The 21,598-nt window shown below is 39.0% G+C and overlaps 4 protein-coding genes across 4 annotated transcripts; all 4 read right to left on the reverse strand.

Moving 5' to 3' along the window:
* Positions 1–130: 130 nt before the first annotated feature.
* Positions 131–1,468, reverse strand: EAE98_006408 (uncharacterized protein; the record flags this gene model as incomplete). Its single annotated transcript, XM_038954031.1, has 2 exons — positions 131–1,251; positions 1,318–1,468. The coding sequence occupies 2 exons, from the start codon at positions 1,466–1,468 to the stop codon at positions 131–133; spliced, it is 1,272 nt and encodes a 423-aa protein (XP_038809821.1).
* A 6,001-nt stretch (positions 1,469–7,469) lies between these two features.
* EAE98_006409 (uncharacterized protein) lies at positions 7,470–8,231 on the reverse strand (the record flags this gene model as incomplete). Its single annotated transcript, XM_038954032.1, has 1 exon — positions 7,470–8,231. The coding sequence occupies one exon, from the start codon at positions 8,229–8,231 to the stop codon at positions 7,470–7,472; it is 762 nt and encodes a 253-aa protein (XP_038809822.1).
* A 652-nt stretch (positions 8,232–8,883) lies between these two features.
* EAE98_006410 (uncharacterized protein) lies at positions 8,884–10,739 on the reverse strand (the record flags this gene model as incomplete). Its single annotated transcript, XM_038954033.1, has 6 exons — positions 8,884–9,223; positions 9,289–9,438; positions 9,494–9,890; positions 9,961–10,270; positions 10,339–10,537; positions 10,612–10,739. 6 exons carry the CDS (start codon positions 10,737–10,739, stop codon positions 8,884–8,886), a joined length of 1,524 nt encoding a protein of 507 aa, XP_038809823.1.
* A 6,365-nt stretch (positions 10,740–17,104) lies between these two features.
* Positions 17,105–18,925, reverse strand: EAE98_006411 (uncharacterized protein; the record flags this gene model as incomplete). The annotated part of the gene is made up of 1 exon (XM_038954034.1): positions 17,105–18,925. One exon carries the CDS (start codon positions 18,923–18,925, stop codon positions 17,105–17,107), a length of 1,821 nt encoding a protein of 606 aa, XP_038809824.1.
* Positions 18,926–21,598: the final 2,673 nt, after the last annotated feature.

Here is a 21,598-nt window from a genome sequence, read left to right on the forward strand (position 1 = left end):
TACCATCATTGCCAGGTCATTCCATGAAGAATTTAAGGAGAATGGGAATGTATATCCATATGCATGCGCCAATAAATTTCTGGTCGTCATACTCTTCGAGTGGATTCTAATCCAGATGGGAAAAGGAAATTTACTCGCAAGCAGACCACCAGTCGTCAGTCTTAACACACTTGAAGCCACTTGCACACACAGTGGATCCGGTGTATCCTTCACCTCCGCATTGGCTCCATTGTGGAACAGCTCCGGAGGCGGGAGTGGCGCTTGCACCGGCAGGTGCAACGGTGGTTTGTTCATCAGCAGCCTTGGCGGTGGTAGTAGCAGCGGCCTTAGCGGTAGTGGTAGCAACAGCCTTGGAAGAGACAACAGTAGACTTGACTTTAGTGGTAAGGGTGGTTGGGGCAGGAGTGCCGGAAGCCTTGGCAGTGGTTGCTGCAGCAGAGGTGTTGGCGGAGCCAGTAGATCCTGAAGCAGGGGCACCTCCAAGTGCTTTGTTGATGTTGGCAAGGTAACCACTGTTTCCAATGATAGTGACCATATCCCAAGACATGATACCACCGAAGCTCTTGAAAGTCTTGGAGTAAGTGATGACATCAGTAAGAGTGGCTTGGTCAATGTAACCTGTTGTGGCGGCGCTGGTGCTACCTGGGATACCGACGAAAACCTTGACATTCTTGTTCTTGGAGGTAGTTGAAGCCCAGGTATCCCATGTGGCCATGTTAAATTCGGATTGAGTGGTGCTTCCCTTGACAAACTTGTTAAGACCACAGTTGTTGTTATAGAATTGGACGAAGACAGCATCGAAAGAGACTGCGCCTTGAAGGAAGGACTTATCGGCTTGATCCGGGTAAGGACATTGTGGGGCGGCAGTCAAGTAGTATTTCTTGCTGGTCTCAGCATCCGAAAGAGTGCGGAGTTCTTGAGCGAAGACATCCAAGTTGGTAAGACCTTGGGTTTCGATATCAAAATCGAAACCATCAACGACAGCGTCACCAAATGGTCGAGTTGTAGAGGATGAGGTTTTGGGACCAAATGCAGCCCAGACATTCTTGGCCGCAGTAGTTGCGGCATCAGCACTTGCGAGTTCATTCTCGGTGTAAGTTGCTCCTCCAATGGAGAGGAGAATTGTCTTACCCATACCCTGGCAAGTGACGATGTCCTTTGCGACTTGAGCGGGATCTGCGTTTCCAACATTGACAGTCAACTTGTTGAGAGAGATCAAGAAAGCAATGGGGATGATGTCAAAGCCAGCATCTGTAATTGTTTGTCAGCGTTTTGTCTTATGTTTTTTCAAGCAGACAAGTGATTGTAAAGTCTTACTTGAGCAGTATGATGCGAGTGTCCCTTGGTTGGGACCTTGACCCCAGTAGATGGCAACACTGTTAGAAGAGGTGGAACTAAAGCCAGCAAAGACAGATGGAAGGGATGCGAGCATGCTCGCGAACCCGATGAGACTTTTTGTTGAGTACATGATGAAATGAAGTAGAGAAAAAAATAACTAAATTCAAATTGTGAAGTGTAGATTGTAAATTTCAAATGAAGGAATGAAGGAAAGTAATGGGATAAAAACCCGAAAAGGAAACAAATGAATGTGAGTAGGAAATGGATGTGAGTAGTTGTTGTTGTTGATGCTTTACTTTCCAACCCGGAAGAGCATACTTATATAACCTCATCTCGAGACCGCTGAACAGATTCCTCATTCGGTGAACGTCAAAGGCCTCCCGTTGCGAAGCATTCGTTTACCATGAATAGAATCATAATGAATTGCGCCTTCTTGGAGCTGCTTCGGGTTGCAGTGGGATCATTTCTGAGATGAAGTGCGAATCCTATGCCAAGCCACCCCAATCAATACACACAAGCCTTGAATTCCTTCGAGAAAAATAATATGGTCTGTTCATAATTTGTCGAACGAAATCCAAGAGCCTTCCTGGAGTAGTAACATCATCAAACCTCAAAATTTGATGACCGTTAGCAACACGCGGAGCCAAAGGATATATTGAGCTCATTCGTCTCTCACGAACGTGCTCGTACGGCTCATTGGCATTCTCCGCCCAAACCTGCCGGTCAACATCTAATCTACCCCTGTCAGTTGGCAAACGTGCCGATTAGCATACGTGCCAACAAGCAAAATTCGTGATCTTTGAAGACCCTACCATTTAGAATTTCTTAAAAGTCTTAAACCCTTTAGACCACTTATAGCATATAGTATTTGAGTTAACATTGCGACATGGCCGTGGCCAAAGTCCCAAATGCCGATAGCCTACTAGCTAGTCTAGAGCAATACACCAACCGTGTTTGCGTAATCTTTGAATAGCATAAACGGAAGATGGAATCAAGCAAAGTCCTCATTTGGAGTCGATATCGACAAAATCAGAAACTTATTGCAACGTTACCAGGTTCCTGTCATCAAGTTTGAAATTAAGGACCTGGACACTGCGGCGAAGGTCGTAACTGATACCCCACAGAACATCTTATAATGGATCCAAGAAAAGAAATGCTATCTGCAGCATCTTGAGGAACACTGCATCTCATCTCACACAAATCGCTTCTTGGTGCGTATATCTGATCGAGATCGATGAGATGCTGGAGCAAGGCAAGTTGCAACTCGTTTGACCCCACACTGTCATTATTCAGCTTGGTGTTGGGGGCTTTCTGCTTATCTAATGAAACGGGATCCCTGAAGCTAAACTCCTTTCGACTTTCGTGTAAACGACTCAGCCGCGAAGGATTGAAATTTTGCTAATAATCTACTTTTCCATATGGATGCTCATTATAAGATTATCTTATCGAGAACACGTGAAGTCCTCATCCCCAGAAGAAATAATTGATTTCATTGGCTGATGGGTGTATTGTGTGTGTCCCGCTAATTCAGGAATTCCGAGCACCAATTGCTGACTACGAGATGAAGAATCCTTCTTTCTTAATCAGGTTCATAGCCTATTAAATGCACACTCCCTCTCATCTATTCTTGAATTTAAGCTTCTGACCACCTTCTTAATATCGTTTGTTTGTGTTTCCCTCCTTCATTTCGATAAGAACCAGATGATCAGGGAATACAAGATCACAATGTCACTTCAGTACTTTCTCCAAAGTCTATATTCAGCATGTTGTACAAGGCTGGCGTACAAGTCCTGAAGGAATGCATGGGAGTAAAGATACATTCTTTCTATATTTGTCCCAATTCTTTGTGGAGCCAATCACACTCCCGTTGTTATCTACCGGCATCGAATTAACCGTGTTCACGTTACATATTGTACTCGATGTTTGATGTTTGATACCGGCAATTTGGTAAAGGATTATTTTTCTACTTAAAATTGGAAATCTTGCTCGATGCTGCAGGAAGATTGTGGCAAACTGGGATTTCAAATTTCCCCGCCAAAGCCCAAGTTTGCTCGGAAGAGAGGATTCCTAATCTGACGCAAGCAAACTTCGTATTGAGGCTGATGATATTTTACAAAATCCATTCTCTGTCTCTCGTAAGCATCATTTACTTCTTCGTCAGCACTCATTTCTTTTCATACTGAGTTGGTAACATTTGATGATTTTGTCACTTAATGGATGCTCTTCGAGCATACGAGTTCGGATTGAAACACAATCTGAATTTATGAAAATAGCTATGATCCATCTTCCTCTTTAAGAACTAAGTATAGTACGAGCTATCATGCTAATCCACTGTTTCTAATAGCCCAAGTTGCAGCGAGTTCTTTCATCATAGATCGAAAATTTCTCTCAATATGTGTTGGATTTTTGGGATAATTGTACGATTGCTCATGATTTCACTTTAGAATTCAAGATTCTCAATGCTCTTTCCTGACGCTGTTTCAAAAGGAGAATTTCTTGTGCTAGCCTGTGCTCCATCGGTTCATTGTTCACCATCGCTCAATGCCGAGTTAGTCTTCTTCATATTGAAGATTCAATGACATGCCCAGCCGTAATTCTCGCCCAGATATCCCATCTAGTCGTGTTCTTAATCCCCGGCGCAACAATGCTGGAACCATACGATCGTTGTACGAGCATGAATGCAGCGACTTGGGAAGTTCCTGGAAGCAGTCTGCGACAGCCTGATTATTTATATGATGATATTTGAGGAAATTTGTTTGTATTGCTGAGACAGTGTAGACTCTGTGGCCGATCCACGAACTCAAAAGGGGTAGAATCATGAACAAGGAGGCATGTTGGCAAAGTAAACTTTCTTTCCAAAACCATAAAACAATCATGTTTCAGCGAATTACTGAGAGCATTTCCCTGCTGACCTAAAGCCAAATCTCACTGATAGTAATGAAGGTAACTGAGCAACAGCACGGCAAGTCTTCAGCTGTGGGCCACGAAAATTCCAGAGAAATTTCTAATCCTTAAGATAGTCTCGCCCATTGAGATAAGTTGATTAGCAGAAAAATTGCGTTCGGATTGGCGGTCTTTGACATCTACACCATAGTTACTGAAAGATACTAGAATTAGATTACTTTTACTCTCGATGGAGAGGAACCTCCAATTCTTTCACTTTCCAAGAAGGAAATTGCGCGTCGAACCTTTCCACCTCCCAGTCATTATATTCTACACAAGTTCTAATGATTCCCAAGAATACTTGATTCACACAGAACAACAGCAGCTGGTGCAGGTAGCTAACTGATTCCTAATACGTCTGTATCATGCCGAATACGATACGCCACCCGATGATAGGACCAACAATATAAGAGAGCAGAGCTACCACCATCACCCCTAACCAATCTGTCGGGATATCGATCATGTGATCATTGAGGGCACTGTATTAGCTAGCGCTTCCCTATGTTAAGTACTAGCTTCCCATAGATAATAATGATCAAGAACAAATATAACCATAAAAGACTAAAGTACTTTATACTTATCAACCAAGTTGATACCAATACAATCCAATCTTCGCAGTTGAGATGATTCACGACATTCCAGTTCCTCCTATTTTCGATCATCAATTAAATACCGGATATAGTGATTAATCACCAAGGATTCTCTGACTAATCTCTCCGTTAAAATCACTGGTGTAGTGTCTTTCCATATACCCAACCGATTGCGTAAAAACCAGAGAAACTATCGTCGAAGAATTCGTGCTATGAGAAATTATCAACATAGCCGCTAAAACTATGGGAACAAACACAGACAGTCAATGGACAGTTACTGCGGTTATCACGACCGCCTTTGCAGCGCGCCTAGAAATGACCATGGCCGATTACGATATTCAGATCCACAAATATGACGACAGAAACAAGCATTGAGGATTACAGAAGGTCGAGTAGAAGTCGGTGTGGAGACAGAGGTTGACACTATTTCGAACATCGATGTTAAGGGAGTTGAGCTTGGGGCTGGCTATAGATATATGGATAAGGCGGGGAAGTATGGAGAGCTTTCGTGAATACTGAACAGTAGAAAACATATGGTAAACTGATATGAATGGCGGTTGCGGTTCCATGCTCTATGCTCTATGATATATGAAGCAGGTTTATATAGATCGTTGGTTTGGAAGCTCATCTCAAAATGTAAGAAACCAACTAACCTAACCCACTTGAGTATCCAAACCAACCTCAGACATTAAAACAGAGCAGTATAACTTCCCTACCCAAGAAAAATCATTCATTCCGAAAATTCAAGAAAGTTATCTCCCAGTAGTCTCAGAGTATCGAAATCGCAACTTGCCAATCCATACACCGTGAATGGAGCCGGAGAACTTTCGCCGCATCTCTACCATATTCCTCATTAATTAATAGCGTTCCTGTCAATCTCTGTAGAAATCAATTAATGTCATGGTTGAGAAGTTTTCGCAGCTTCTATAGCAAAGCAATGTCAAATGGCATGTCCATTGCCATCGTTCATTCGCGTATTCATCGATGAAGGGATCAGATGGAAGTGCGAGAACATTGATTATTTCCCTATTCGCACATGTTAGCAAGCTCTCAGAGTATATGGATTTTCATGTTACATTTACATCCCAGACCAATATGTTGAGGAAGAAAATTATAGCAATGGATCGAAAGTCCGCAAGGAAACCATTTCGTCTGGCATGAACAATTGATAGTGTTCATGGCGCGAGGTGGTGGTTGCAAGAATGAGATTAGTCATCGCAATATTCTTATGGTGGTCTCGATTTAGATTTCTATCCCACTATCTCGTATATGGATATCTGACCAGCAACAGACCGGAGAACCTTTGAAGAAATGAAAATAGTAAAAAGCTTTTGTATCTCATTAACTTTATCGAAGAACTTGTACAGTAGGGCACCTCGTGCTTTAAAAAATCATGCATTCCACCACGGTAATACGATTATCCACTTGTCCAAATACCACGCACTAGGTAAGCAAAGAAGGACAATAAGTATCCAAATAATCAGGTAGATAATTTATATCAAACAAAAATTGAACCCCCCTAATGAGTAGCGAGACCAAAAACAAAGGTATTTTGTATTAACCAAACAGATCAGTACTTAGAAGCAAACAAAAAGCAAACAAAAAGCAAAACGGAAGTGCAACTGCCGTGAATCGAACACGAACCTCCACCTTGGAAGGGTGGAATCCTAACCATTGGACCACAGAAGCTTGATATCTCAAAGTCAGAAGCTTTGATGTTTGCTCTGTTTGATGCCGAGTATGTTCGGTTTTAAACTATATTATTGCATTGTGCGTGAAATGAAAATTTCTGCTGGGTGGATCCAAACGGGAATGTTAATTGGTTGGTATGTATGGCGCATGGGTGGATACATATCTCAAAGAAACGGTCCACACGGTACGGGATGTGGAGTAAGACGGGACAAGTCGAGCATATAAATTAACCTTTCATCTAAGCCGAATAGCTTCAAGTCCAATATATCATTCGGTCTATAAAAACTTTCACGTCTAGCGATATCTCGCCCGTAAACCAGATTATATGTTTCCATTGTTCAAACCTACCTACTCTATTAGCAACTCCCTTTTCGTCCGAATCTATCAGCCTTTATTTATTCGAACTTCTCCAAGATCCAGTTCTCCAATACAATCTCATCTGGTCTTTCCAGCAATCCTCCTGCTGAATAACTAAAGTATTTTATATTACTAAGCATAAATTCCACATATTTCAAACCCAAATCTATTGAAATATGAGAGCATAATAGGTATCACGTAGTCTCATCTGATGCTAGGAGCTGACTGATTGCATTTCGATTTCATAAATAGTAACATTCCATATTGTACTCTCTCAAATTATCAGATTTTTATCCAACACTACATCGGAATCTATAGACAGCCTGGAAGCCTATCCAATCTTACGCATGAACAGCCTTCCAAAGATCTAGAGTGCTTAAACATCTCACATTATATCCTGAAGCTTTTGGTTATTTTCTTCCAACCCGCTCTGTAAGTGTTCAACCAAAACATTGGTATAGTATCACCTGACAAACTCCCAACCATATCTACCCCAAAGCTCACCCGGAGCCAACACCCCTCTCACAATTCGATCCTATATTCACCCCCTCAATGAGCCATCCCCCCATTAACCTCCACCACACTCCCATTCACATACCTCGCCTCGTCACCCATCAAAAAAGCCACCACATCCGCCACCTCCTCAGGCAAGCCAAACCTCCCACTCGCCACCGCCCCCTCCATTTTCCTCACCTCCTCTTGTCCCCCTAGCACCGACACATTGGTCGGAGTATCAATATACCCCGGCGCCACCACATTCGTTCTGACCCCCCGACCCCCCAACTCCAACGCCATACATTTCGAGAACCCCACCACCGCGTACTTCGTCGCGCAGTAGACCGAAAACTGCGACACGGGAACCATCCCGCAGACCGACGATACATTAACAAATGAAGACCCCGATGTGAGGTGCGGAGCAACCGCTCGGGTGATATTAAACGTCCCTTTCAGATTAACATTCATCAGGCGATCCCAATACTCATCCGAGACATCCTCGATCGGTATCGCGGTCGGATTAATCCCCGCGCAATTAAACACGTGATTGATAGTGACCTGTTCGCGCACGAGATCGAGGATGTATGTATTGCATGCTTGGGAATCACTGACGTCTAGAGAATGCGTGTGGAATTTCTGTGGGGAGCATGATTCGAGTTGCGGACACAGTTCGCGGGTTTGGGAAACGGACTCGGGATTTATGTCGGATAGGTAGAGAGAGGCGCCCAGAGAGGCTAATTTGATGGCGGTGGCTCGACCGATGCCGCTTCCGGCGCCGGTGATGAGGATGGTTTTGTTTTGGAATGAGGAGGGCATTGTTTGTAAAGTTGAGAGTGAGGAAGATGTGAAATCTTTGTTTCTGTATGCTTTTTATATGGTTTGTGTGTGAACTGTCTTGGGTAGATAAATGTTGATCCCGAGGTGGGGTAGAATTGATATGAGATCTTGTCTGTATCTACAACATAAGCTTCTGGGCACAAATTAAATAATCCTCTGAAGACTTGATGTTATCTAGATACGAGTGGCACTGTGGAAGCATCAAAAATAAAGCGTTTCGCTGTTACTTTTCAGTATATCAAATATAAATATGTATATTTCAACTCTAGGATTTCACACGTTACTAGCTGTTGGTGTAGTATTAATCTTCCATCCTATATCATTTCACTAACTTACCTCGTCACTCCTCTCTTTTTATTCTTGGATCAAAGTCTTTCCTTTCCCTTCTTCTTCTGATCTGCCTCATCTATGTAGAAGAGGAGATTATTTGGACTATGAATCACGAGTCTTGAAACAGAATTTCCCGAGGGATTTATATCAAGACAACAAGTCAGTAACCTGTATCGTTGGGTCCTTCATTCATTCATTCATTCATTAAATCCAATAGCATCCTCACCACAACGAAAACATTAATTCAAGAATAATAATCCCAATCCCCCACCTCCATTCCATCTATTCAAATCACCCAACCTCACCAAGTCCACCACCATCTCTTCACCACCTCCAAACTTCCTTCCTCCCCACTCTCCCCCTCCATCTTCAACCCTCCCTGTACCACCTCAGGTTTCTTCCCTAACCTCCTATTCGCAAAAATATACCACACCATCAACCCCACAACAATGACAAACGTCGCCGCGGCAAGTATATACATCGCCGTAAAGGCATGCGTGTACAGCGGGGCGTCCGCCGTGCGGAAGACTTGGGATCCTGCAATCGCCGCTGAATTGGCGGCCATGATGATCATCGCCATGGCTATACTACGTTCTTGGGGAGATTTGCAGTTGATGGAGAGCCAGGAGACGTTGAGGATGCTAGAAGGGATTAGTTATTTTCAGGTAAATTTGAGCAATGGATAGTGAATGCAGGAATAACTAACTGGACATTTGAATTCGTAGCCATGGAAAACACAACTGCTGCATAGCGATGCCATTTACTTTCTCCAATGGAAATGCGTAAACATGCGTATGCGATCACGCACCAAGTAGCGCCGAAAACGACTGCAGGGCCACGACGGCCTGTTTTATCTCTGGAATTGAGACAGTTAGTTTGAGATTCTGCATAGTTGCAAAGGGGATACTAACGCAACGAATCCAAGAATCACTACCACAAACGCTGCGATAAAATTCCCAACCGATGCCATAGCATTCGCTCGTACAGTTTTGAAGCCTAGACTTTTGATGATCGAAGGACCATAACCTTGTACCGCGCTAACAGAAATTGTAGATGTTAAAGTAACGAGGTTGTGAACCAATATCCTTGGTTTGATGATCGTTCTCAGGACTTCTTTTCCAGAGATCTGGAGTTGTCCAGTGGTTTTTGCAGGATCATCGAGGAGGATTCGTCGCACGAGAATGTATTGTTCGCGGGGAGTAAAGTAACTCCATTTACCAGCGCTGATAAGCGGAGAGCCATTTGAGACGCTAGGAGGGAGGAAGAGAATGAAAATACAGCCGATTCCGATGGTTATCAATCCTTCGACTATTATGCAATAGCAAGTCAATCTACCGCATCGCAGGCTGAAAATCAAACTCATCAGACAAAAACTTACTGATAAATAACCATCTCCACCCCGCAATACCATATCTCCCCGACATTGACAAAATGCCCGCCCCAATCAGAGAAGTCGTTGCCGAAGCCAAAAGATTCCCTAGAAAGAATATCGATATCCTCAAACTCGATTCAGATTTCTTATACCAGAGAGACATCGTATAGAGAGCCCCGGGAATAAACCCTGCTTCACACAATCCCAGCAAGAGACGAGTAACGATATATCCCGAGTAATTCGTGATGAAATTTTGAAAAGTAGCGACGAATCCCCAAGCCAAGATTTGACCTGCGAGCCATTTCTGTGGTCCAATCTAGGGAAATCTTAGTTCTATGTTTCTGAAGAATTGGAGTGAGTAGCTCCCCAAGAGGACCAATATACCTTCTGCAATAAAACATTACTAGGAATCTCCAACACCACGATTCCCGCGGATAAAATACTCGATCCTGCATTAATCTGATTCGTCGTAACACCCAGATCCGTCGTGATAGTACTCGTCAACGCATTTGCAATATTCCCTCTATCTAACTGCAGAGCAAAAAACGCTAGTCCAAGAATCGGTAGAAGAATAAAATCGATTCTGAAACCATGGTGAGTCCTCCAGAAGTGCAAAACCACAGCGCGCGATATTCGTATGGGGAGCATATCACTCACTTTCTCTTGGCCAATCGTTCCTCCTCCTCCGTCCAATCGGGCTGTACATTATCTTCAACGCTTATAGCTGCGACTTCCTCATCACCGGTTGCTTTGAATGGCCCATCGTATGTCTCTTGAGCACCCATGTTGTTCAATTCTTCTTGCTTGCTTGTTGCTTCTTGCTTGCTTCCAAATCTTCTCCAAAGTACCAAAAAATACAATTTCACATAGACCACCACGTCTCAAACTACCAAACAGAAGAATAATCAAATCAAAAAATCCCCAATATCCGTCCACTACTCAAATATATATACAATTATCCCCCCAAAAAGAAAGGCCCCCCGACCATCTCCCCATTTTTCCTCTCCTCTAAAATCCAACAAACATGCATGCACGCACTTGCATGATACACACATGAAAATCTCGATACAGATCCACGATCATCCCATGTCTCTCATCCCGCCTCTCTCAAGTCTTTTCTCTCGCACCAAAACCCCCCATTCCATCCCATCCCATCCATCCTATCCATCCCAAGAAGATTCACACGCACACCCCAAACCCAAACCCACACCACCCACTGATTTGTGCACCCCTCCCTCACATATCTCTCACCCAGCCCAGCCCACCATCCAATCCAGATGAATTTCCATTTCCGCCCACTTCCCGATTGTGGGGTTCTGCCGCGTACATCGTAGATTATTTGGCTCGCGCATGGTTGACGTGATGATACAATAACTTGACGTGCTTTGAGGGCACGTGATATAAGAGTTCTGAAACCTACTTACTACACATGTAACGCTTTTCCGGCTGAAATATTCAATTATTCGAGTTTCTATACCCTGGTTTATTAATCACTATATATGATTAAATTAAAAACTATATTAAATCTAAATTGAGAATCATTTAAATTCTCAAAAAAAATTATTATAATATTTTTGAAAAATTAAAAAAATTAAAAAAAATTAAAAAAATTCGCTTATTTTGTATAAGGTTAGAAAAAGTATAACAAGTTAAAAATCCTAAACTTTTTCAATTGAAAGCTTATATAAATTTATAACAAAAATATTTAAAAATAAATTGAAAAATTTCTTTAATAATTTAGATTACTAGCCGTCGGGGAAAAAGAATTTTTCAGACTCCGGATTCGTAGAATTTCTTTTTTCTTTTTAATTATTATAATAATTATCGTAGGTTATAAGCTAGTATATAAGTATATAGTATATATAGAATATAAGAGGGAATAGACTAGTATTAGTCTATTATAGGAAGCTGGCTCGTATTAACAACTAAATAGCTATGAAACACGTGATTTTTATAAAACAGTATATGATATTCCTATTTTCTTATTCTATATTCGAGGGGGAAAAGTCTTATTTTATACTTTTTCCTACTAATCTAGCTTTCCACTTTCTATAGATCTTCCTAATCCGGCTATTCCATTAAATAAAGCTCTTCTTTCTTATTTCTTATTCGATTTTACTAATACTATATCGATCTTACTATGTATAAATTAAAATAACTAATAAAGAGCTAATAAAGAATTGATTTTCAGGCCGTTCTAGGTTAAGAGCTTTAAACGACAATCACGTGATATAATTATGTAATTCGATCAGGTGATTTGGTCGGGTGATTCTGTAATTCGCTACTAGTATATTATATGAAAATAGAACTATATATATATATATATATATAAAAAGATATATTATTATATAAAAACAATAATAATTTTGAAACCCTATGAATTTGTAGACTTTAAATTCTTTTTCAACAACGGCTAGTACTAATATAATAATAATAATAATAATAATAATAATAATAATAATAATAATAATAATAATAATAATAATAATAATAATAATAATAATAATAATAATAATAATAATAATAATAATAATAATAATAATAATAATAATAAATAGATTTCGCTAGCCTCTCGCTTCTAGTTCGCATGAGAGCGCCGAAGGCATCTTTAAGTCTAAATCTCTTAAATCTCTTAAATCTCTTAAATCTCTTAAATCTCTTAATCTCTTAAATCTCTTAAATCTCTTAAATCTCTTAAATCTCTAAATCTCTTAATCTCTTAAATCTCTTAAATCTCTTAAATCTCTTAAATCTCTTAAATCTCTTAAATCTCTTAAATCTCTTAAATCTCTTAAATCTCTTAAATCTAATAAAAATTTAATAAAAATTTAATAAATAAATTAAACTTAAATATAACAAGAATAAAGATCTTAAGGCTAACTTTTATTTATATTAAATAATAAAAGAAGAAAAAAGAATTCTACAAATACGGAAATCTGAAAATTCTTTTTCGTTCAATAGTGTAAGTATATACCTAATACGTTCCACTTACTCTCATTTCGAAATTCATTAATAATTTTAATATTAATAATTATAATTAATTATATCTTAATTTTAATTTCTCTAGAAAATAATAAATTTTTCTAGCAATTAGATTATAAAATATTATAATATATAATAAAATATTCAGATAACTCTTATCTATTTCCCTCTACCTTTCTCCTATTCATATTAATATCAATATTAACTATAATAATAAGAATTTTATTTATATAAAACATAATCACAAAAAACAATATAATATAATATTATATCAAATATCAAAATATCAAAACATAAAAATATTCTTAATTTCAAATCCCTACTATAAGTAAATATTTTTATATTAATTACTACTCTAACTCTTTAAAACTCCTCTATAAAATAATAATTAATCTTACTAATATAAATTCTAATTCTAATCTATGTGAATCTACGTGAATCCAAATCTAATTAATCTAAATCTAATCTAATCTACTTCAAATCTAATCTACTTCATCAATCTAATCTACTTCAAATCTATCTACTTAAATCTAATCTAAATTCATATAAAACTATCTAATTATCTAAATATTCAATCTTAAAAAATACATGTTTTTCTCGATTTATATTTAAATCATATCGTATAGGTTTATAATTTATCTATTCATTCAACTATTTATCTATTTAATCTAGTTAGCTAGCTAGTTAGTAAATTATTTAATATTTAATATTAGATTTCCTTGTTTTTTTTACCACTAAAAAGGATTTTTTTATTCTTATTTTATTCTTATTTTATTCTTATTTTATTCTTATTTTATTCTTATTTTATTCTTATTTTATTCTTATTTTATTCTTATTTTATTCTTATTTTATTCTTATTTTATTCTTATTTTATTCTTATTGTATTCTTATTTTATTCTTATTTTATTCTTATTTTATTCTTATTTTATTCTTATTTTATTCTTATTTTATCTTATCCTATCTCATCTCACTCACTCATCTTACTTATTCCATCCCATCTCATCCCATCCCATCCCATTCCATCTCATACTCTACTACAAAAATACAAAAATACAAAAATACAAAAATACAAAATACAAAAATACAAAATACAAAATACAAAAATACAAAAATACAAAAATACAAAAATACAAAAATACAAAAATACAAAAATACAAAAATACAAAAATACAAAAATACAAAAATACAAAAATACAAAAATACAAAAATACAAAAATACAAAAATACAAAAATACAAAATACAAAATACAAATGAATATCTACCTACCTACCTATCTACCTATTAAGTAGATATCTTCAGCTAAACAAGTACAAATATACAAGTATAAATATACAAATCCAATTAAGATTAACAGCTATACAATTAAAAACAACCTACCTACCTAATTCCAAATCTCTCCTTCGCATTCTTATATTCTTTTCTTTTTCTTTAAACTCTTTCTTTCTTCTTTTCTTCATATTTTTATATTTTTATTCTTTTTTTTCTTTATATTCTTATATTTTTCTCTTTCTTCTTAAATTCTCTTTTTCTTTTAAACTCTCTCTTCTTTCTTTTCTTTACTTTCTTATATTCTTCTCCTCCTTTTCTTTATATTCTTATATTCTTCTCTTCCCCTCAAGCTCTCTCTTTCTCCTTAAATACTCTTTTCCTTCTCCTCAAAGTCTCTCTTCCTTCTCCTCAAACTTCCTTTTCCTCTCCTTAAACTCTCCCCTTCTCCTCAAACTCTCTCTTTCTTCTTGAACTCCCTCTTTCTTCCCTTCAAACTCTTTTTTTCTTCTTAAACTCCCTTTTCCTTCCCTTCAAACTTTCTCTTTCTTCTCAAACTCTCTCTTCTCCTCAAACTCTCTCTTTCTTTTCTTCTTCTCCTCTCCTTCTCCTCAAACTCTTTCTTCTTCTTAAACTCTTTTTTTCTTTTTATTATTTTTATATAAAAATAATATAATAATATATCTTTTTATATATATATATATATATATATATATATATAGTTCTATATTCATATAGTGTACTGGGAGCGAATCACAGGATCACCTGACCAAATCACATGATCATATCACATGATCATATCACGTGATCATCGCTTAAGGCCCTTAGCCTAGAACGGCCGGAAAACCGATTCTTTATTAGCTCTTTCAACTCATATATAGCTAGGTTGACGTAATTATAGTGAAATCGAATAAGGAATAAGAAAGAAGAGCTTTATTTAATAGAATAGCCGAAAAGGAAGAGATCTACAATAGTAGAAAGCTAGATTGATAGGAAAAAGTATAAAATAAGACCTTTCCCCTCCGAATATAGAATAAGAAAATAGGAATATCATATACTGTTTTATAAAAATCACGTGTTTCAAAGCGATTTAGTTGTGAATACGAGCCAGCGCCTATAAAGACTAAGACTAGTCTAATCCCTCGATTTCGATATATATATGATAACCTATATAGCTAGCTTATAACCTATAATACTTTCAAGTTTTTTATATCTTATTCGGCTTTCTTATATTCTTATATGTCTTCTCGTCTCCTAAACGCGCTCTTTCTCCTTAAACTCTTTCTTCCCGCAAGCTGCTTTTTCCTATCCCCGTGCTCTGTCTCCTCTCCTCTCCCGTAAACTCTCCTTCTCCTCAAACGCTCTCGCCGTGTCTCGGCGTCGTCCGCTCCGAAACTCTCCGGCTCCCAAACTCGGCCTCTCCTCTCTCTTCCTTCTCCTTAAACGCTCTCTTTCTTCTCTTCTTTACTTTCTTATATCTTTATCCTTCTTTCTTATATTCTCATATCCTCCTATTTCTCCTGTAAACTCTCTCTTTTTTCCCCTGTGAGCTCTCTTTTCCCCTATTATTAATCTTTGCTAAAAATGTCTAGTATTTATAAATAATCTACTTATATCCTTATCCTTCTCTCCTTCGCATTCTTATATTCTTATCCTTCCCCTCAAACTATCGCTTTCTTTCTCAAACTCTCTCTTCCCCTATTATGACCTCACCTATATATATCTAGTACCTATGAATACTATAGATATCTACTTATTACTTATTACTCAACCTTATTACTCATATTTCATGCTGGGTAGGAAGGGAGGAAGGGAGGAAGGGAGGAAGGGAGGAAGGGAGGAAGGGAGGAAGGGAGGGAAGGGAGGAAGGGAGGAAGGGAGGGAAGGGAGGAAGGGAGGAAGGGAGGAAGGGAGGAAGGGAGGAAGGGAGGAAGGGAGAAGAAGAGGAAAGGAGAAGGGCGAAAGGAAAGATGAACAACCAATAGCAAAAACTCATAATAGTTATAACTATCTATTTCTCCTCTCTCCCCTCTTACCTCTTACCTCTTACCTCTTACCTCTTACCTCTTACCTCTTACCTCTTACCTCTTACCTCTTACCTCTTACCTCTTACCTCTTACCTCTTACCTCTTACCTCTCACCTCTTACCTCTCACCTCTTACCTCTTACCTCTCACCTCTTACCTCTCACCTCCCTTCACATTTACATTCACAAGCACCACACCATCACACTATACCATATCAAACCACACCATATTACATCACACACCCCAAAAAGCACAACAAAACACAATCCAGAATATTAAAAGAATATAATTTCCCTATTTATCTCATCTCAACTCATATCAACCCATCTCAACCCATCTCAACCCATCTCAACCTATCTCAACCCATCTCAACCCATCTCAACCCATCTCAACCCATCTCAACCCATCTCAACCCATCTCAACCCATCTCAACCCATCTCAACCCATCTCATCCATCCATCCATTCATCCATCTCTCCATCCCTCCCCAAAAACTCAAAATAGAATATCCTATCTACAAGAAACCCCTATTCCTTATATATATCCATGAATAGGTAAGTAGGTAGGTAGGTAGATAAATAACAGATATATTCATATGCATATCCGCCCATCCATTCATCCACCAAAAAAGACAAAAAAAAAAGAAAAAACTCTTCAACGCCCTACTCCCATCATTCCCCGACTAGCCATTTGTCAGAGGTGTTAAAGCCAATCGATCTATTTTATATCCCAATACATAGCACATGCAGTTTATTCGCCAAAAAAACAACAACAAAATGGTTTATCTTCAACTCGTCAATCAATCAATCAATCGGAATTCCTCCTCCTCCTCCTCCTTCCTGCTTCCATCCAGCCAAACAAACAGATGGTAATGACTTATACCCTCGTCGCATTAGCTTCCCTAGGTGGTACCTCTCCTCGGAGATTTACCCATCCCTTTTCTCCAATTCCAATAACTCCCTCCCTCAAAATCGTCAATTGTCTTACTCCGCAGTATCCTCCTTTTCGGGCTACTCTCTCATAATCCACATAATGTCCCTCTCTCTCCCAGTATCCCTTTGGCTTTGCTAACGCCCCATCACTTGGTGTTATCTGTCGTTTCGCATGCATGATTCTCGATGGTGGAGAAGTCTTTGCACGAGATTTCAGACCTCCAACTATTGCGGAAAAATGTGATGATGAGGACGACGCTTGAAAGGAATCGATTCCTTGCCAGGTCGAATCCTCATCGCCCACACCTCTCCTTTCTTGCTTCTTCTTGTCCGTGGAACTAGAAGCCTTTCCATATTTTCCACCAAAATTCTTTTGTAAATCAATCATAGCTTGCTCTTGCGCGGGTGTAAACGAATTAGGAATCCATAATCTATCCTCCACAATATCTCCCTCATTCTCCATTCTCCTATCATTGAATCGCGGAAGATGCGCAAAATGGTTGATGATCGCTTGCCATGGAGTGAATAATCTTTCAAATCGCTTCGCATACTTGATATAGTGGAATGATTTCGCATCGTATGTCACTCTCACAAAAGGATTCATGAAAATTCCTTCACCCCAATCTTCTCGGGTATTTGTAGTATAATCTGGGAAATCGGGTGTTGCGAGGATATCAGCGTGAATAAGACAACATTCGGAAGAATCCCAGAAAGATTCTGGTTCGGATCGAAATTTGAGTGGAAGTTCTGCGACCGAGGATGTCCGCTCGTAGATATGATCCGAGTCCTTGGGTTCTCTTTCTTTCGACTTCGAAGTGGTCGACTTTGCGACTTCCTTTTGAAAAAACCTCCCATCGAAAGCGACAATCCCTCCCCAACAACTCTTAACTCTGACCGCATCCTTTCCAGCCAAAACATCATTTCGGCTGGTGCTTTCTCCTTTTCCTCCAAACCATGGAAAGATTGGTACACCGATACTATAACCCTCGGTATCCCTTGTAGCATATGTATCATAGTACTTCCAGCTCGTAATAAAATCCGCACCGCAAACCGCCTTGTACTCGGCCTTCCCCTCTTCATTGACATTTGTCCCCCACAGTAATCTCATCGCACCCTCGACCTCAAAGATTACATCATTCAAGAAAAGCACTCTCTCATACTTCTCCTTCACCTCGCCAGAAGTCATGGGATCCAAAGCCTTGTTCCTCACATCAGCCAAATATTCAATTCTCTTCACTCTCGTCGCTCCACTAGGTAAAGTAATGCGATGTAAAGTGGAAAGATCAATAACATCGTCTGACTCTGCCACAATTTTCTTCTGCACACCATGTAACCTCGCGCTCAATCGCTTCAAGGAATCTTTCGGTCCTCCATACACACTAACGTAAACCCTCTCCTTTCCAATCGCATTCACCAGCGCAACCAGATTATCGCCCCAAAGCCCATCTATCATTTTCGAATCGACAATGTTCGCTGCGATAAATACCTTTTCGTCGCTAGGTATCGAGAATTTCGGAGGATTGGTGTAACTGGCATTGAAGATAACCTGCCAGCATAGAAACAGGATGAAGAAGAGGAAGATATATGTCGGTTTGCAGATCCTTCTCAAGGCTCGGAGGAGTTTCGATGCGATACGCCGCGAGGAAACCGATGTATCTTTGTATTCATAGGTAAAGTCGTTGGCATCGAGGGAATTGCGGGGGAGAGGAGCGTATCGAGGGGACGATGATCGCGACATGCGGTAGAGTTGACTTTTGATTCCCATGATGAGATTATTTTTCGGAGTTCTGATAGAAGTTGTCCTTCATCTGACGAGTTTTTGGTATTATTGAATCGGTAACCCTCTTCGTTGTGTGGTTTTGTTCTTGGGATAATCGAAATTCTTTTCGTCTTCTTCTCCTTCGTCGTCGCACTCCAACTCCAAGCAAATATATTTATGGTGAGATAATAAAGAGCGGAATAACTGCCATGTGATGACGAAAAGTCTTGGTAAAAGTAGAAGAGGAAAGGAAAGGACCAAAGGATTGAATAGAAGAGAAAAAGAAAGTAGTAAATCACAATGCAAGAGTGAATCAAGGGGAAGAGTATGTAGGTAGGTATTCACAATTAAAAAACCATAAACAGAATAAAATAGGCAGTAGCGTAAAAGGATATAACAAGTGGTGAAATTATTTGATGGATTGTTTGTTTGAGGATGAGGATGAGGATGAGGATGAGGATGAGAGAGAGATTGAGATTGGAATTGAGATTAAAATCGAATCAACTCATCAACTCATCAAATTTATTATTATTATTATTATTACTACCTAGGTATTATTATGATTATTATTAAACTTCACTTCACTTGACCTCAATTTCACTCTTCACCTTCACCTTCACCTTCACTTCAATCAGGGTCCTCTCTCTTAGTCTTTCTCCTTTCCTTTTCCCCCCAAAACCCTTTTCACATTGACTTTCCTGCATCTGCATAGCCCCCCAGAATCTAAGCTCTCTAGTGTCTTAACTAGCGTCCTTAGCCTCTCACAATTGACGCGGCCAATACATGATACAAGGCCCGATGCCCCGACAAAAGGGGGAATTACCGTAATTACCTACTATAAGTTGTTATAAATTGTTATAATTATCATAAATTATTATAAATGTCCGTCAAACAAGCCTCGGTCATTGATATCCAATCATTCCATCACATTTTGTTTTCTTTCCATTTGTGACCAATGAGGATTTGTAAGATTAACGCAGTGGTTACTGTATTGAGGAATTTGAGGTTTGGGGTTTGATCAATTTTGAGGTTTTGATGTAATATTTTAATTTATTATCATGTCAAGATGGATGTCAAGATGGATGTCAAGAGTGTCATATCGATTGTCCTGTCGATTCAATGCACAGTTACCACCGTATGAGGAGGCACAGCACACATGATTCAATGCCATTGGACTGAATATACTCGGCAGGTATATTCTTTTTGATCACATACGGTGTACAATGTACATATGTCCATACCTAGTACTAGTATTACCTCGGAATCCTCAACTCTTTCTCCTCTCCTCTCCTCTTCTCTTCTCTTCTCCATTGAACAAACGAGCGAATGAACTTACGAACTTACGAACAAACGAACCAGAATCAAGAGAGTGACCTATCTAGGTGTCTTACTAATCGTATTCCATTCATTCTCTCTCACCTACAATTCCCTGCCCCCTTCAATGTTCAATTCAATGTTCAATTCAAATCTTTTGGGTCTTCTCGAATCTCAATATAAATAGCACACTGATAGATATCTCCAATTTTCTCCATCCCACTACGAGTATCCATTTCAGTAATACATATTACGGAGGTTAAAGGCGTAAGTCGTATAAGCCCTATTTTTAATAAAATTTGCTATTTTACGAAATTCCAATACTGCTTTTATTAATTTTATTAGATATTCAGCTATTCCCTTTCAAATTTCTTCTTTTATTCAAATTTTCAACTTTTTTAATTTTGAAGTTTTTGAAGCTTTCAAAGCTTTTTATAGGTTTTAAATAAACTTAAAATAGTATTTCTGAAAAGAAAAATATGAATTTCAATAAATTTGAGTGATTTTGCTAGAGGTAAAATAAATTTATAATACTTTTATTGTTTGGAGTTCATTATATAAATTTTCAATCAGTATGATGATATGATTGGTCCAAATGATAAAAATAGGAAAAAGCTTGGTTGCTTTTTGGTGTGTTTTATAATACTTACACCGTCAACCTCCGTATATATCATACCATCCCATCCCATCTCATCTCAATCCCCTCCCTCCTCCTCTTCTGACTCGCATTCGCATCTCGCATCTCGCATCTCGCATCTCGCATCTCGCATTCGCACTGATACGTCGTTCCGTACATCTGAAATCATACTTTCGCACTTTTGTACTTTTGCGTTTCCTCCGTGATGATATGTCTATCTATGATACTTACATATAAGTACAGTACTCCCATCTTTCATTTCCATCTCCATCTCCCATCTCTCACCCCCAATTCCCCAATCATCTAGCGATCAACCCAACCCTCCACATCCAATCCCCAAATGAACCCAGCCACACATACATTCTCAGCACATCCATGATTGGATCACATCACAACACAATACAGCACAACATCACGTGACTACAATGCATGCATGCATGTATACTTCCAATCCATCCATCCATCCATCCGTCCCTCACCTCCCTCCCCAATTTCCTCTACCCTACTCTGCTTGGTATCCTCCTCTATCTCCTCCTCTCCCCCTCTCCCCCTCTCCCCCACTCCTCTCTCCTCTTCTCTCCAATCCCCTCTCCAATCCCTCTCACCGTACCACCTCTCCCCACACACACATATACACACACCAACCTCCACCGGTCATCCCTACAAAATAATCCGCGTATTCAATACGAATCTACAGACTACAATATACCATACCTTACACAATCTCT

Source organism: Botrytis deweyae (genome assembly GCF_014898535.1).
Source record: "Botrytis deweyae strain B1 chromosome Unknown BDEW_013, whole genome shotgun sequence".
Taxonomy (NCBI): domain Eukaryota; kingdom Fungi; phylum Ascomycota; class Leotiomycetes; order Helotiales; family Sclerotiniaceae; genus Botrytis; species Botrytis deweyae.